The sequence below is a fragment of the Megalobrama amblycephala genome, unplaced genomic scaffold (genome assembly GCF_018812025.1).
Source record: "Megalobrama amblycephala isolate DHTTF-2021 unplaced genomic scaffold, ASM1881202v1 scaffold420, whole genome shotgun sequence".
Classification (NCBI taxonomy): Eukaryota; Metazoa; Chordata; class Actinopteri; order Cypriniformes; family Xenocyprididae; genus Megalobrama; species Megalobrama amblycephala.
The window spans coordinates 68,239-82,500 of record NW_025953369.1 but is presented as its reverse complement, the minus strand read 5'-3'; the positions used below and the strand labels follow the sequence as shown (position 1 = coordinate 82,500).

The following is a 14,262-nucleotide window of genomic DNA, read 5'->3' as shown; positions in this document are numbered from 1 at the left end:
TGTGAAATATTGAACAATTATTATGAAGCAGTGCTGTAATTTTTATCTATTCAAAACTGATTTAAGTGAAATAAAGCTTCAATTAAAAAAATATAAATATTAGATGAAAATAAAACTTAAAAAAACTTAGAAAATTAGAAATTAAAGTTGAAGTACAAAAACTAAAACTTAAATACAAATTAAATAAAATTGTATAGATTTTTTTTAAACTAATAAAAAATATCAAGCACATTCAATGTATATATCAATGTTGGACACAGTTGTGCTGCTTCATTTTTTTATAAACTGTGATTTTAAGGATTCATTGATGAATAAAAAGTAAAAAAAAACAGCATTTATTTAAAATAGATTTTTTTTAAAGAATTAATACTTTTATTCAGCAAGGATGTGTTAAATTGATAAAAAGTGATAGTAAAGAGTTATATTATTAGAAAAAAAAAATTCTATTTTGGATAAATGCTGTTCTTTTTTAACTTTTTATTCATCAATGAATCCTAAAAAAAGAATCACATGATCCAAAAAAATCTGAAGCAGCACAACTGTTTCCAACATTGACAATATATCATCATATTAGAATGATTTCTGAAGGATCATGTGACACTGAAGACTGGAGTAATGATGCTGAAAATTCAGCTTTGATCACAGGAATAAATTACACTTTACTATATATTCACATAGAAAACAGCTGTTTTAAATTGTAATAATATTTCGCAATAGTACTGTTTTTACTGTATTTCTGATCAAATAAATGCAGCCTTGATGAGCAGCAGAGACTTCTTTCAAAAACATATATATATGTATATCAAGGACTTTGAGAGCTGGTGTGGTGTTAATGAAGCTTTGACGCAGGATGGTGTGACCCTGAACTCAAATCAGACTCAATCGAGTGCGTTTGCTCACAATGTCACTTCCTGCAGCCTGACCCACAATCAGCACAGCAAACACACCCATAAATCACTGTCAGCCGTCAGTGTAACACACACACACACACACACTACACTCTCACGCTGGGACAGACAGACAGGCCGCGAGAGAAAGACAGAAAGCGTTCGGGAGACACAGTCATGCTGATTCTGTAAAACTGCAGCTCAAAACACACGCAGATGTTTCAAATTATGCAGCGAAACACACAAACACATGCGGCTGCCGCTGCTGCCCTGCGCTATTTGCATACAACCAAGTTTCTCAGTCTCTTTAAAGTCGGACTGTTACAGCAAACATCCGTTTCTATGTGCGAAAAAAATAAATCCATTCATTTCTAGATGAACTGCCGTTAGTTAAGTCAACCATTACTAGTCCTAGTGCTCATAGTGATGTGATGAATTGCAATTTGAATGTTAAGTAGTATTAGAATGAACTGAAATTCAATCATATTCATAAAAGCTGCATTTATCAAGACAAACTATAAATGCTGAGACAATAAAGCCTTGTTTTGAAAGTTTTGAAAGCGTTTAAGAAGCATTTCAAGTTTTATAGAAAGGGCCAGTGTGGAAGAACACTTCATTTCCCAGAATGCATTAGCCGTGTGAGTCTTCCTGTCATTGAAACTCAACTTCCTGTGGATTGCAGCCAATTCAATTTATATTCCAACTCATGAACTAAAAGTGACAATTGACCCTTCACCGGGAGTTTGATTGATCTAACCAATCATAACGCTGAATCTGCCATTTTGTCTGACAAAGCAGTCAGGAGTTAGCAGATTAACCTCAGTGGACTTGAACTTGAAAAATGGTGTGTACTGACGTCTTTCCGCGTTTTAAACAACATACCTTCTGATGTTCATTCATGTTTATTTGATGTTATAAATGAACTAGTAGGAAGAGATGATCAGTTCACGAGATGCTTGAGCTGAGGCGCTACAGCGATCTGTCACGACACATTAAAGAGCCACAAAACGGTTTTTATTGTTCGAATTTCTTTAAAAAATTACACCGTTTGAAAGCTGGGACTTTGTTTAATATCATAAGTAACCTGCTCTGTCTTGTCTGTCGACGTGTTGTCAGTGTCCTCTTTGCTCCGTGATATATTTTACACTGCGTGTGGCGTGACAGAGCCATGGATTGTCGGACAAAGCAACAGGCCCGCCTAAATAAGGGGGGCGGGTCTTTGCGAAGGGTCAATTCTTAAACTTTACTCAAACAAGTCCCCCCAATAATTGGAAATGGCCAAATTGTACTCCCCAATATTTGATATTTCTTAATGCTGCTCTCCATTACGCACCGCTCTGTTTGTTGTTAGGATGACAGACAGTTTACATTTTTAGGCTGGCCTGCCTCAGCTGTCTAACAGCGCTCATCAATGTCAAAATGATGGCCAATCAGATCAAAGAAGGCGGGGCTTACTGTTCACAGAAGATGAGAGTGAATTCCAACGTGCCGCTTTTAGTTTTTACAGTGAAAGAGTGCGTGACAAGATATAAGTAGCTAAATATTTAATATTTGACAACTGTTTTATGATGTATATGTTTAACGACCCACAGTAACATAAGTGATGCAAACTAAACTTTTTTATGGAATTTCTCCATTTTGAATTGAAAATATGCTATCGTTAAAGGTGCCCTAGAACCAGTTTTTACAAGATGTAATATAAGTCTAAGGTGTCCCCTGAATGTGTCTGTAAAGTTTCAGCTCAAAATACCTCATAGATTTTTTTTTTATTAATTTTTTTAACTGCCTATTTTGGGGCATCATTAACTATGCACCGATTCAGGCTGCGGCCCCTTTAAATCGCGCACTGATGATTCAGCTGTGCACAGATCCAGACGTTAATACTGGCTGCCCTTGTCTAATGCCTTGAACATGAGCTGGCATATGCAAATATTGGGGGCGTACATATTAATGATCCCGACTGTTGCGTAACAGTCGGTGTTATGTTGAGATTTGGCTGTTTTTCGGAGGACTTTTAAACAAATGAGATTTACATAAAAAGGAGGAAGCAATAGAGTTTGAGGCTCACTGTATGTCATTTCCATGTACTGAACTCTTGTTATTCAACTATGCCAAGATAAATTCAATTTTTGATTCTAGGGCACCTTTAAGTGATGTCATTCATAACTGAATGCGATGAGGCGAGCCGTATTTTTTACATTTTTTAGACATACATTAGACATACAAACAAGTGTGAACGTGTGCATATTTTTAAATAAAATAGGCTATTATTTGCAAAGAGTTTAAATGGACTACTTCAGGCTATAAGGCTATAATCAGACTTTGAACTACTTTTACCATTCTTATTTATTCTTTATTTCCTTAAATCTCTTTTAATCCTTTAATTAATGACCCCCCCCCCCATTCAAGACATGCGTACAGTCTTGCGTAATAGTGTGACAAAAGACCGCCTCTGCAGAAGAAGATCAACGCCCACTTCTACATCATTGCCTCTTTAGCCCCACCCACATGCATGTCATGAAGTAGTAAATACAAAACGGATGCAAACATAGGATTATTCCAGCAACAAAACCATAGAGACGCCTCTGTTTTGAAGTGGAAAAAGTTGTGGTTCTTTAGAGAACTGTTCACTGAAAAGTTCTTTGAGGAACCAAAAGTGGTTCTTCAATGGCATCACTGCCAAGTTTTATTTTTAAGAGTTTATACTCCCTCATACTTTGTGCATTATGTTTCAGTAATTTATGTTTTTACTATAAACTGAGATATTCAGAATGACAGGTTATCGATTAATATGAATTAAAAAAGGAGATTAAAACCATAAAGACGTGGCAAACTACAAAATCCTGCCCTCAAAATACACCAATCAAACCCAAACACTCGATTCACAGACAGCGAGCGTTTCTGATTGGCGGATTCACACAGACACAAGTGTGATGCTACACGCGACCTGCTCAGGTAGTGACATACACACACAGAGAGACACTGAGCCAAAAGAGTTTAGAGAGGAATGTGGACGCGTTTATCTGTCCAAACCCTCATCCTCCCACTGCTGAAAGAGAAAAGAGAGAAAGGGAGTAAAGAGGAAGAGGAGAGAGACGGTAATCAGCCTTATATCAGTCATATGAGAGAAACCACACACGCATCAGCAGCAGCAGACAGAAATAAGAGCAAGACATCGAAACTTTTAACTTCTTTTTATACAATTTTTACAAACGAGGACGTCATCTGACCCCAAAATATGGATACGTAGGCACACACACACACATCTACTCAGAGTTTGAACAGTTCTAATGTCACAACGCCCACATCTGCTTGCATGATCACTGTTGCACAGCATGATCTTCAGTTCTGTGCGGGACACTTTCACACAACCTCAGATGAGTTATTTCAGCACACCGTAAGCTGACATAAACGATGACATCCCCCTCGCAAAACAAAGCAAAGAAAACCAAACAGTTTTGGCTTTAATTATGCTCACTCCTTCTCTCAGAACGGAGAGCAACGCCTCTCGGGAAGCTATTTTCAAAGCTCTAACACGAAGCACATTTCATCACAGCGAGCCGAGGTCCACAGAACAAGGAAAAAAGTCCAATTTATAAACGCGAATCATCAAGCCTGTAATAATATAACATTTTTTGGTTCCAGTTGAAATTTCCAAAACACACACATATATAGAATCACATTTGTTTTTCATTTGAGCAGAGGCCTGCGCACACAAACCCACAAGCCCAGTGTAGAATTTCATCTGGTTCCTGCAGCCGAGAGTTTAACTCTATCCCTCGAGGGAGAGTTTAGCGGGAGCAATGCAGATGCGTCGCAATGTACCAACTCAACGTGCAGATTAAGTTTCACTTTTAGAGATTTCACCTCTTTCCTGCTTACTCTGCTCAGACCTCTCTGAAAGGAAATTTCTATTCACTGAGTCTTAGAGGGTCAGCTGAATTTAATGGTCACTTATTGCCTGTTCAGGCAAAGCTGGTGGCACAAAGCAGGGTCTCACGGACCACCCTGCTCCGACATCGCCTGGGGCGTTCAAACCCCAGCTAATTCCCTCGCTTACTCAGTGGGGGACAGGTATCTGAGACCCACACGCGGATCCCCACCACTCATTTCCCTTTTAGCCGCTTTGCCTGCCTTTTCTTTGGCCAGAAAAACGATTACAATAAGAAAGAAAGAAACAATTCCATCCCGCGGATTGGTGTTATTAATATCTGCAATCACGCTGTCTGGGCGTCTGATTTGTTAAATTTGTCGCTGCTGATAAGAGAGATTAGTCTGCTCACAGCAGGAACACAGAGCAGCACATTTTACCCAGGGTTCCCCTCTCTCCGCCAGAGCACAGTGAGCACTCCACTCTGAGATTAAGGCCTGTGCTCTCTCTGAGCTGAAACAATACAGCAAGCCTGCCAAAAAACAAAGCCCACATTCTCAAGTGCAAAGCAATTTATACTTAATACAACCCAGATCGTCTAAAAAAGAACATGGAGGAACTTTAGCAATGCACGTATGGTTATTCAGCCCCCCTTCAGTTTGGATATTCTCACTCAGGTTTTTCCACCACATTCACACAAATGACTTCAGCACATGTTTCAGAATAGACTTCCTTTCACACAATATGCAAGAACCATCAAAATCACTGACACCTCCAAAAAAACAGTGGTTACTCACCTCTGCGTGCTGCGTTCTGGGCTGGCTGGCGTCGGCTTCGATGGCGTACACGTCCAGCAAGTAGAGGTCCGAGCCTTGCTCCCTGTCCAGTTCTGCAGCTGTTTGGATCACCCCAGTGTGGCGGCCGATGGTGAATAGCCGGCCTGCGGCCTTCCCTCCGCTGCGGACTGAGACAATAAAAAACTCCACCTTGGTGCCAGTGCCACGAGCACTGGAGGCATCCAGAGAGATGACGTTGGTTCCGGGCGGCTGGCCCTCCTTCAGAATGGTGATGTATTTGGGTTGGGAGAAGACCGGGCCATCCGTACCCTGAATTATGATGGTTAGTTCCGTCCGTGAGGTCTTGCGGTCCGTGCCGTGGTCCGTAGCGGACACGGTCAGACTGTAGATGAGTTTTGAGGGAACGAGCTGAGACGCTAGTCTGATATCTCCACTGTAGCGATCCATGATAAACGTGTCCGAATCTCCTCTCACAAGCTCGTACTCCACCTCCCCGTTCGCACCCTCGTCGGGGTCAAAAGCCACTACGGTTGTCAGAATGGAACCAATCACAATGTTAGATTCTGCCACCAGAGCATTCTGGGAGATAAACGTGGGCACGTTGTCATTTTGGTCCGTCACCCATATAGTGACATTTTTCAGAGCGAAACGGCGGAACTCGGCCGGTACGGCCTGGTCGGTTGCTTTGATGGTCAGCTCAAAAAGGTTGGAGAACTCTCTGTCGATCTCTTTGTTCGTGTAGATCACGCCAGATGCAGGGTCAATGCGGAAATGACCACCCCTGGGTGTCTGCTGGACCACAGAGTACTCGAGCTGGCCGTTGATGTCAGCGTCCGTGTCGTGAGCTGTTATAGTCATGACGGAGGTGGAGAGCGGCAGGTTTTCGGGAATGGACTTAAAAATGTCACCTGGTGTAAAAACAGGAGGGTTGTCATTGAAATCCCTCACATGAATGATGACCGGAATGGAGGAAGACCTGGATGGCCTCCCGCTGTCTTTGGCTGTCACGTTGAGTTTGTACATCGACTGCGTTTCATAATCCAGTTTTTTGACCAGGAAGATGCTGCCAGTGTTGGGACTGATGCTGAAAGTGCCGTGGTTGTTTGTGGCAGAAATGCTGTATGTGATGTCAGCGTTGGAACCCGAGTCAGAGTCTGTGGCGGTTACGGAGGCGACCAGCTCTCCAATCCGCATGTTCTCAAGCACATCCACTGTGAGGGTGGATTTGGGAAATGACGGAGAGTTATCGTTGTCATCAAGAATACTGATGCTCAGCACACAAGTGGAAGACAGAGGCACAACCCCTGAGTCCTCTGCTATAATTTTAAGGGAGTAAAAGGGTGTCGACTCGTAGTCTAGTTTTCCCACTAGAGTAACCTGACCAGAACTGCTGTCAATGCTGAAATGTTTCTCCTCATTTCCCTCCAAGATGTCATAGCGAACAAGGCCGTTTTTATTTTCGTCTACATCTGAGGCAGAGACTCGGAGCAGTTGCGTCATGTTCTGGGCGGATTCAGTAATAGAGGCCTGGTAAATGTCTTTGGTGAACTTTGGTGGGTTGTCGTTGATGTCCTGTATGTACACTTGAACTTTGGCCTGGTCTTTGAGAGGCTTGGGAAGGCCCTGATCGGAAGACACGACTGTGAAACTGAACACCGCAGCCCCTCTCTGTCTCATGAGAGATTCACGGTCGAACTGTAGCGTACTGGTCAACACGCCTGTGATGGCGTTCAGCTCGAAATTTGGCTGCGGCGTTTCAAAGGAGTAACGGACCTCGCTGTTCGGCCCAAAGTCTTTATCCTCAGCAAAAACCTGCCCGACGAGAGAGCCTCGCTCTTTCTCTTCCTCGAAGTGGAACACGTAATTTGTGCTGTTGAAAAGTGGACGATTGTCGTTGACATCGTCGAGGAGAACCGTCACATTAACGCTGGCGCTCAGAGGCTCAACAGCTCTGTCTTTGGCCACCACTAACAAACTGTACCGATCTTGAACTTCTCTATCCAAGTCTGCCTTAATGTACAACTGTCCGTCAGGGAAGATCCCAAAAACGTCATTTGTGTTACCGCTAGTGATGTCATACACAATTTCCCCATTGAGTCCGGAGTCTTTATCGCTGGCCTCCACCTTAAAAAAACGACTATTCACTGGCTCGGATTCCAGGATGGTGACCTCGTAGGAGAGCTGGTCGAACACTGGCGCATTGTCGTTGACGTCATACACGCTGATGGTGAGAATGAAGCTGGAGGTGCGCTGAGGGACACCGAGGTCAGAGGCCACGACCTCCACCTGGTAGGAGCTGGTGGTGACCTCTAGGGGGCCGGCGAGGGTGATCAATCCATGCCTCTCGTGGATGTGAAACAGGCTTTTTGGGTTCTGTTTGAGGCTGTACACGATCATGCCATTGGTGCCCTCATCTGGATCCGAGGCTTTAGCCTGGAATATTTGGAGACCGGTGGCCCAGTTCTCCACTGCGCTGACATGCTCAACAGCGTGCATGAAACGAGGGGCGTTATCGTTCAAATCTTTCACTGTGATATTAACTAACGCTTCCCCTGTAACCTCCCCACTCCTGGCGATCACCCTGAGCTGGTAAAATGCCTGCTCTTCCCTGTCTATCAGTCCCGCAGCCGTGATCTGCCCCGTGCCGCCTTTGATAGCAAACAGGCCGCGCTGGTCCCCTGAAGCGATCAAATAAGTGATATTTGTGTTCAGATCTACTGTGGTGGCTGACACAGTGCCAATAATGGTATCAACGGCCACATTCTCAAACATAACAAAGCTGTATTCCTTCTGACTGAATACGGGCGGGTTATCCTGCGTGTCTACAACAGTGACGGTGACTATAGCCTGCGTGTGCGAGCGCAACCCACCTCCGTCTGTCGCGGAGACCTGCAGCTGATAGGCGGTTTTCTCCTCTCTATCCAGTGGCACTAGAGTTGTGATTTTACCAGAGTTGCTGTTGATGTGAAACTTGTAAGAGTCACCAGCAGTGATGGCATATTTTACAGTGCCATTGCGGCCCAGGTCCGGGTCGGAAGCTGTTACAATAGTCACAAACGAGCCAGAGGGCTCGTTTTCTTTGATATTGGCAAAATACTGCACGGGGTAAAACACTGGGCTGTTATCATTGACGTCTTTCAGTGTGATATTGACTTTGCAGTTGGAGGAAAGGGGGGGCATGCCTGCGTCTGTGGCTTTGATGTGCAGCAGATAGCAGCTCTCCTCTTCTCTGTCTAACTCTGTGGCTGTACTCAACCGGCCCGTTGCTGAATCTAATCTGAACTGATTCTGAACGCTCACAGGGGTTTCCGGGTCAAATGAGAACCGGACTGTGCCGTTGGCCCCGAGATCTGAATCCGTGGCAGACAGCACCACAAGCTCGGAGCCAGCGGGGGAATGCTCGACTAAGGAAACGTGATACGTGCTTTGCGTGAAAGTGGGCACTTGGTCGTTAACGTCGGTGATATTCACTATCAGTTTGGTGTAGGAGATTTTCGGCTGCAGGCCCTGGTCTTTGGCACTGATATTCAGCACTATTTGAGATGCTGTTTCCCTATCCAGCTCTGCTGCACTGGTAACCAAACCGCTGTTCTCACTGATGGCAAACCAGCCCAAACTGTTTCCAGACACCAGTGAGTAGCGGAGATTGGCGTTCTGCCCGGAGTCTCCATCTGTGGCTGAGACCCCTTTTATGTAGCTGCCTTTAGGAATGTCCTCGCTGATGTCTACTCTATACACAGCTTCCTGAAATATGGGTGGATGGTCATTAATATCATTCACAAATATAACCAGACTGGCAAAAGACGAGCGAGCTACGGGCCTGCCGTTATCTGACACTGAAACAGTGAGGTTGTAGGAGGAGATTCGCTCTCTGTCTAACACGCTGGCTACTTTGATTAGACTCAGATTTGGGACGGGTGAAGTGTGCACTTCAAAGTGTCTCTGTTCATTTCCGCCAAGTATAGAAACTGAAATATTACCGTTAGCTGTGGACGAGTCCGAATCAGAAACAGTCAATAATGCTACGACCGTGCCCACCTGGGCGTTCTCATCGACTGAAGCGAATTTGGAAGTAGTAGGGAAGTAGCGAAATTTAACCACGGGGTCATTGTCATTCACATCAAGCAATTTGATTGTGGCTTCTGACCTGCCTGAGAGAGAGGGAATGCCATTATCTACTGCATGGATAGTGAGGGAATACTCTTTCCTGGTCTCATAATCTAACCCCTCCTTTATAATGACAGTCCCAGCCTTTGGGTCTATCTGAAATGGAGTTCCTTCATCTAAAAAATAGGTTATATCAGCATTTGCACCCTCATCCAGATCTGTGGCTGTTATGTGCAGAACACTAGAGCCAATGGCAGCGTCCTCAAACACGCTGGTCTGGTACTGGTCCTGGTCAAAGGCAGGCGGGTTGTCATTTATATCCTGAATAGTGACGTTTACCTGCAGGTAGCCAAACTTTTTGGGTTCTCCTTTATCTTCCACTTGGATGAGGAGCTGATAGAAGGGGGTGATTTCTCTGTCCAGCCCTCCTGTGGACACCAGGTGCAGAAACGCGCCCTCGCCGCTTGGGTTAACGGTGATGTCCAGGCGAAACTTCCGCTGCTCGTTCCCGCTGACGATTCGGTACGTGGTGTGATCCACTCCGTTGCTCCCGATGTCCGCGTCCGTCGCCGTGTCCAGGATCACCTGCCGCCCGCTGCTCGCGTCCTCTTTGAACGACACCACGATCGACGCGTCAGGAAACACGGGCGCGTTGTCATTAATATCCAGAACCACGATGCGCACCTCGGTGGGGTAAGTGGGCTGACTGGACAGAACCACCACATTGATGATGTTACCGGGCAAAACTTCTCGGTCGATCACGGAGGACGTGTAGATGACGCCCGTCGTGGCGTTGATGGAAAAAAGTTTGTGGTGTTCGCTGAATCTGTACGTGAACGTGGGTTTGGTCTCGATGGTGCCCACATAGGTGCCCACCGGCTGCTCTTCCAGAACCTCAAACTCCTGCCGAACTTGACTGGATAAAGAATAGCGCGATAAAGTCCATAAAACGAATAAAATGAGGTGCAAAGTGTCCATAGATCTACCTGAAAGCGCCATGATCGCAGATCCAGTCAGGGTTTTTCCGAGCCTGATACATTCACCTCAGATTTGCAACATTGTATCCAAAAAAAAAAAAGAAGAAAAAAAGAGAGACGAACACAATGTATCCAAATCCGCGTTTGCGGTTCTAATCAAACTTGAGGTAAAGTTCCGCTAAAGTGTTCTAGTTCCACAGGTATATCCTTTTACGGTTGGGAAAGGAGTGCGTTCGCAGTAAAATCCAGAATTCTCCCAGTAAAACTCAACGCGTTCCTCTCATGATGATGATGATGATGATGATGGAGTTTCCATTGTGAGGAAAGGAAAAGTTCGCTGTCAGTAAATCCTCAGATTTTGGCCACACAGAGAGTTTTTCCTGAAGGAAATAAAGGAGCTCTAATATTATCCCTGTGATTCTGATACGGGATGTCCCGCGGAATAACGGTGACCAAACTTCACTTTACTGCCCTGACAGAGAACAAAAGCCCGAGTTGAGAAAACGCCCGCCCTCCTGTCCTGCTATTGGCTTTCTGTGTGAGAGCCCGCCCCTCTCTGGCTCCGCTTTCTATTGTAAAGTCATCGACTGCGGCGCTGATTGGATGAGGAGGACGTCAATCATCGCGTGGACTGAATATTACAAGAGAGTTGCGCTCCAGGTATTGAATGTACCGTTATGTGCCTACAATAACACCAGCCCGTTACTTAACTTCTCCACGGGCGTTTTGAATACATTTATATATTTTTAGCAAATGCTTTTAAATGTTGCATTTAGTTTTTTTGATCACAATTATAATTTTTTAATAACTTTATATTTTAAGAACGTTTTGGATGCAGATTTTAATTTTTCATACTGAGTTGCACGCTTTGAATCAATGCAGTTTCTCATTTCTCATGTTGGGAAATGAGTTCGATTAGTTTATTAAGTTTCAAATACAAGCAGAAGCAACAGTTTATCAAGGAAATGTCACTGCAGATTCTCGAGTATGTGGCGCCATCTAGCGGTCATATAAAGTAGTTTAAATGAGGCCAAATCAAGTATCATAGGCTGTTGCAGGGGTCAAAATAGGTTCTCTTTATTAATTACTCAAATAAAGCTTCCCATTCTCATCTGTGTTCACTGGAAATGAAATGCTCATGTCCGGCAGACTGTAAAGCTGATTATCCGCCTGGTCTCCTAACCGCTTTTCGCTAATCTCTCTGGTTCAATCCCGTATCGTTATTCTGTTTGTGCTGATCTTTTAATTGGGCCTGATGCCTTGATGTTTCTTTCCTCTTTAATTAAAAACGTCTGCTGGGTCTGATGAGGCTAATTTTAGCCCATTAATGCAGCATTCATGCTCCACTGACCTACTTGAGGAACAAACAAGTACACAAGCGCTCCAGGAAGAGTTTGAGACGCTATTGATCTCAATGTTAGGCTGCTATTGATTCACTAACTGATTTACAATAATAAATTAGGCCTGCTTTGGGGAAAGGCCAAACTGCCAAAAATGCTTTTCATTGTCATCATTTATTGAACTGAAATTCATTTTGAATATTAGATGGCCGTCTTTAGTTAGTAGCAGGGGAGACTGGGGCAAGTTGTCACACAGAGAAGTTGTCAAAAAGTCCTCCAAAATACAACAGGCAGCCCTTTACAATAATATCCTGTTGGTTAATATGAGTTAATGTATTAACTAGCAATGCACAAAAATACAACTGTCAGCTCAGGTCCATAATTGATTTTGTGATACAATTATTGAAGTATTGTTCATTGTGCGTATAATGAATGTCTAAAAATGCTGGGTTGTTTCAACCTACATTTGGGTCAAATATGGACAAACCCAACCGTTGGGTTAAAAAATGAATTAAAAAATTGGACCCAACCATTGGGTTTGTCCATATTTGAGAGTCGCTATAATAATAATATTAATAATAACAATAATACATTTTATTTAAAGGCGCCTTTCGAGACACTCAAGGACACCGTACCGTTGAGTGATAGTCATAAAAACAAATCAAGACAGCAATACAACAAAACAGCAGAAGATAATTTAAAATTGATCAGAGAAAGCTAAATTAAATAGATACGCTTTAAGACGTGATTTAAAAGTAGACAATCACTTTCTCGTATAGATTGTGGAAGAAGCAGCACAGCTGAATGTCCTGGACCCCATAGTGACTAAACATACAACAAGAGAAACAGATGAAGAAGATCTAAGTGTACGCTTCGGGATGTCAGAGAGATATGAGGGTGTGAGAGTGTGAAGAGCTTTAAAAGTGGGAAGCAGAATCCCGATATTTTACAGGAAGCCAATGACAGAGAACAGGAGAGATATGCTCAGGTTCTAGTCATTTGGCAAATTGGATTTAGTGCCATCAAGACTTTATCAGTATTCAACTTGAGAAAGTTGCATGAAAACCAGGATTTAATCTCTTCTAAACAATCTGAGAGAGGAAGAAAGAGGAGTAGATTTTGGCTGGGTGTCGTCCACATACCATATTCCTGAAAATATAACCAAGAGGTATAAGTAAATGATAAATAAAAGAGGGCCCAGACAGAGCCTTGAGGAACACCGGTGGTAACAGATGAAGAGTATGAACTGAAATTTTTAAGATGATTGCGCCCGGAGAGATACGATCTAAACCAGGTGAGAGTTTCAAAGAACTTGATGGGAAATAGTATCAAAGGCCAAGCTTAGATCAAGTAGGATATCTATGGTTAAGAGTATATAATGAACTGAAGTCATGCGTTTTTAAGTTGGGATGTGATATGGGTTATTAAATACAACATTTGTTGGCAAAAACAATGGTTTTGTATGTTACACTGCAAAAAATGCTTCTTACTTGGAGTTTTTGTCTTGTTTCTAGTCAAAATATCTTAAAGTTCTTAAATCAAGAAGCATTTTGTTGACAAGTAAAAATAATTTTTTTTTTTTAAGGAAAAAATAAGTCAAAATTGAGTGAGTTTTTCTTTAAAACAAACAAAATAATCTGCCAATGGGATAAGCAAAATAATCTTATTTCAAACCAAAAATAAGATATATAATCTTGTTTTCAGTTTGGATTAAGATTATTTTGTAAAATTATTTTTCTTGTTTTAAGGAAAAATTCACTTCATTTTGACTTATTTTTCCTAAAAACAAGAAAATAAATTTTACTTGTCAAGAAAATGCTTCTTCATCTAAGAATTTTTTAGAAATTTGGAATGGAAACAAGACAAAAACTCTAAGTAAGAACAGCATTTTTTGCAGTGTACTTTTTACAGTTTTGCTGTCAAACGGTTTTTGTGCTGAAAATAGGCTGTTAAATGGCAGATTTTGTAATGAAAACTTACTCCACACTGCAAAAAAAGTTGTTTTCTATAAAAAAAAAAATAAAAAAATCACAATACATTTACTTGATAAGCAAACTGATAGGATATTAAGTGAGTTTGTGCTTATATGTTCTTGTTTTAAGCACAAACTCTTAATTTTGATACATTTTACAACTTAATATCTGCTTCTCCAGTAAATCTATCTTGATTTAAGAATTTTATATATTTGTACTGGAAAACAAGACAGAAACACTGAGGACGAGCATCATTTTTTTTTTTTTGTAGTGTGTGTGTGTGTTGTGACAACATTCCCCTCTTTGTTTT

The 14,262-nt window shown here is 42.5% G+C and overlaps 1 protein-coding gene across 1 annotated transcript in view; it reads right to left on the bottom strand.

Moving 5' to 3' along the window:
- Positions 1-11,360, bottom strand: part of LOC125261514 (protocadherin Fat 4) — a 95,773-nt gene extending 84,413 nt beyond the window's left edge. Inside the window, exon 1 of the mRNA XM_048180068.1 lies at positions 5,556-11,360. Within this exon, the coding sequence (XP_048036025.1) occupies positions 5,556-10,661 (5,106 nt within the window). The 5' untranslated portion in view covers positions 10,662-11,360. The remainder of the gene's footprint in view (positions 1-5,555) is intronic.
- Positions 11,361-14,262: the final 2,902 nt, after the last annotated feature.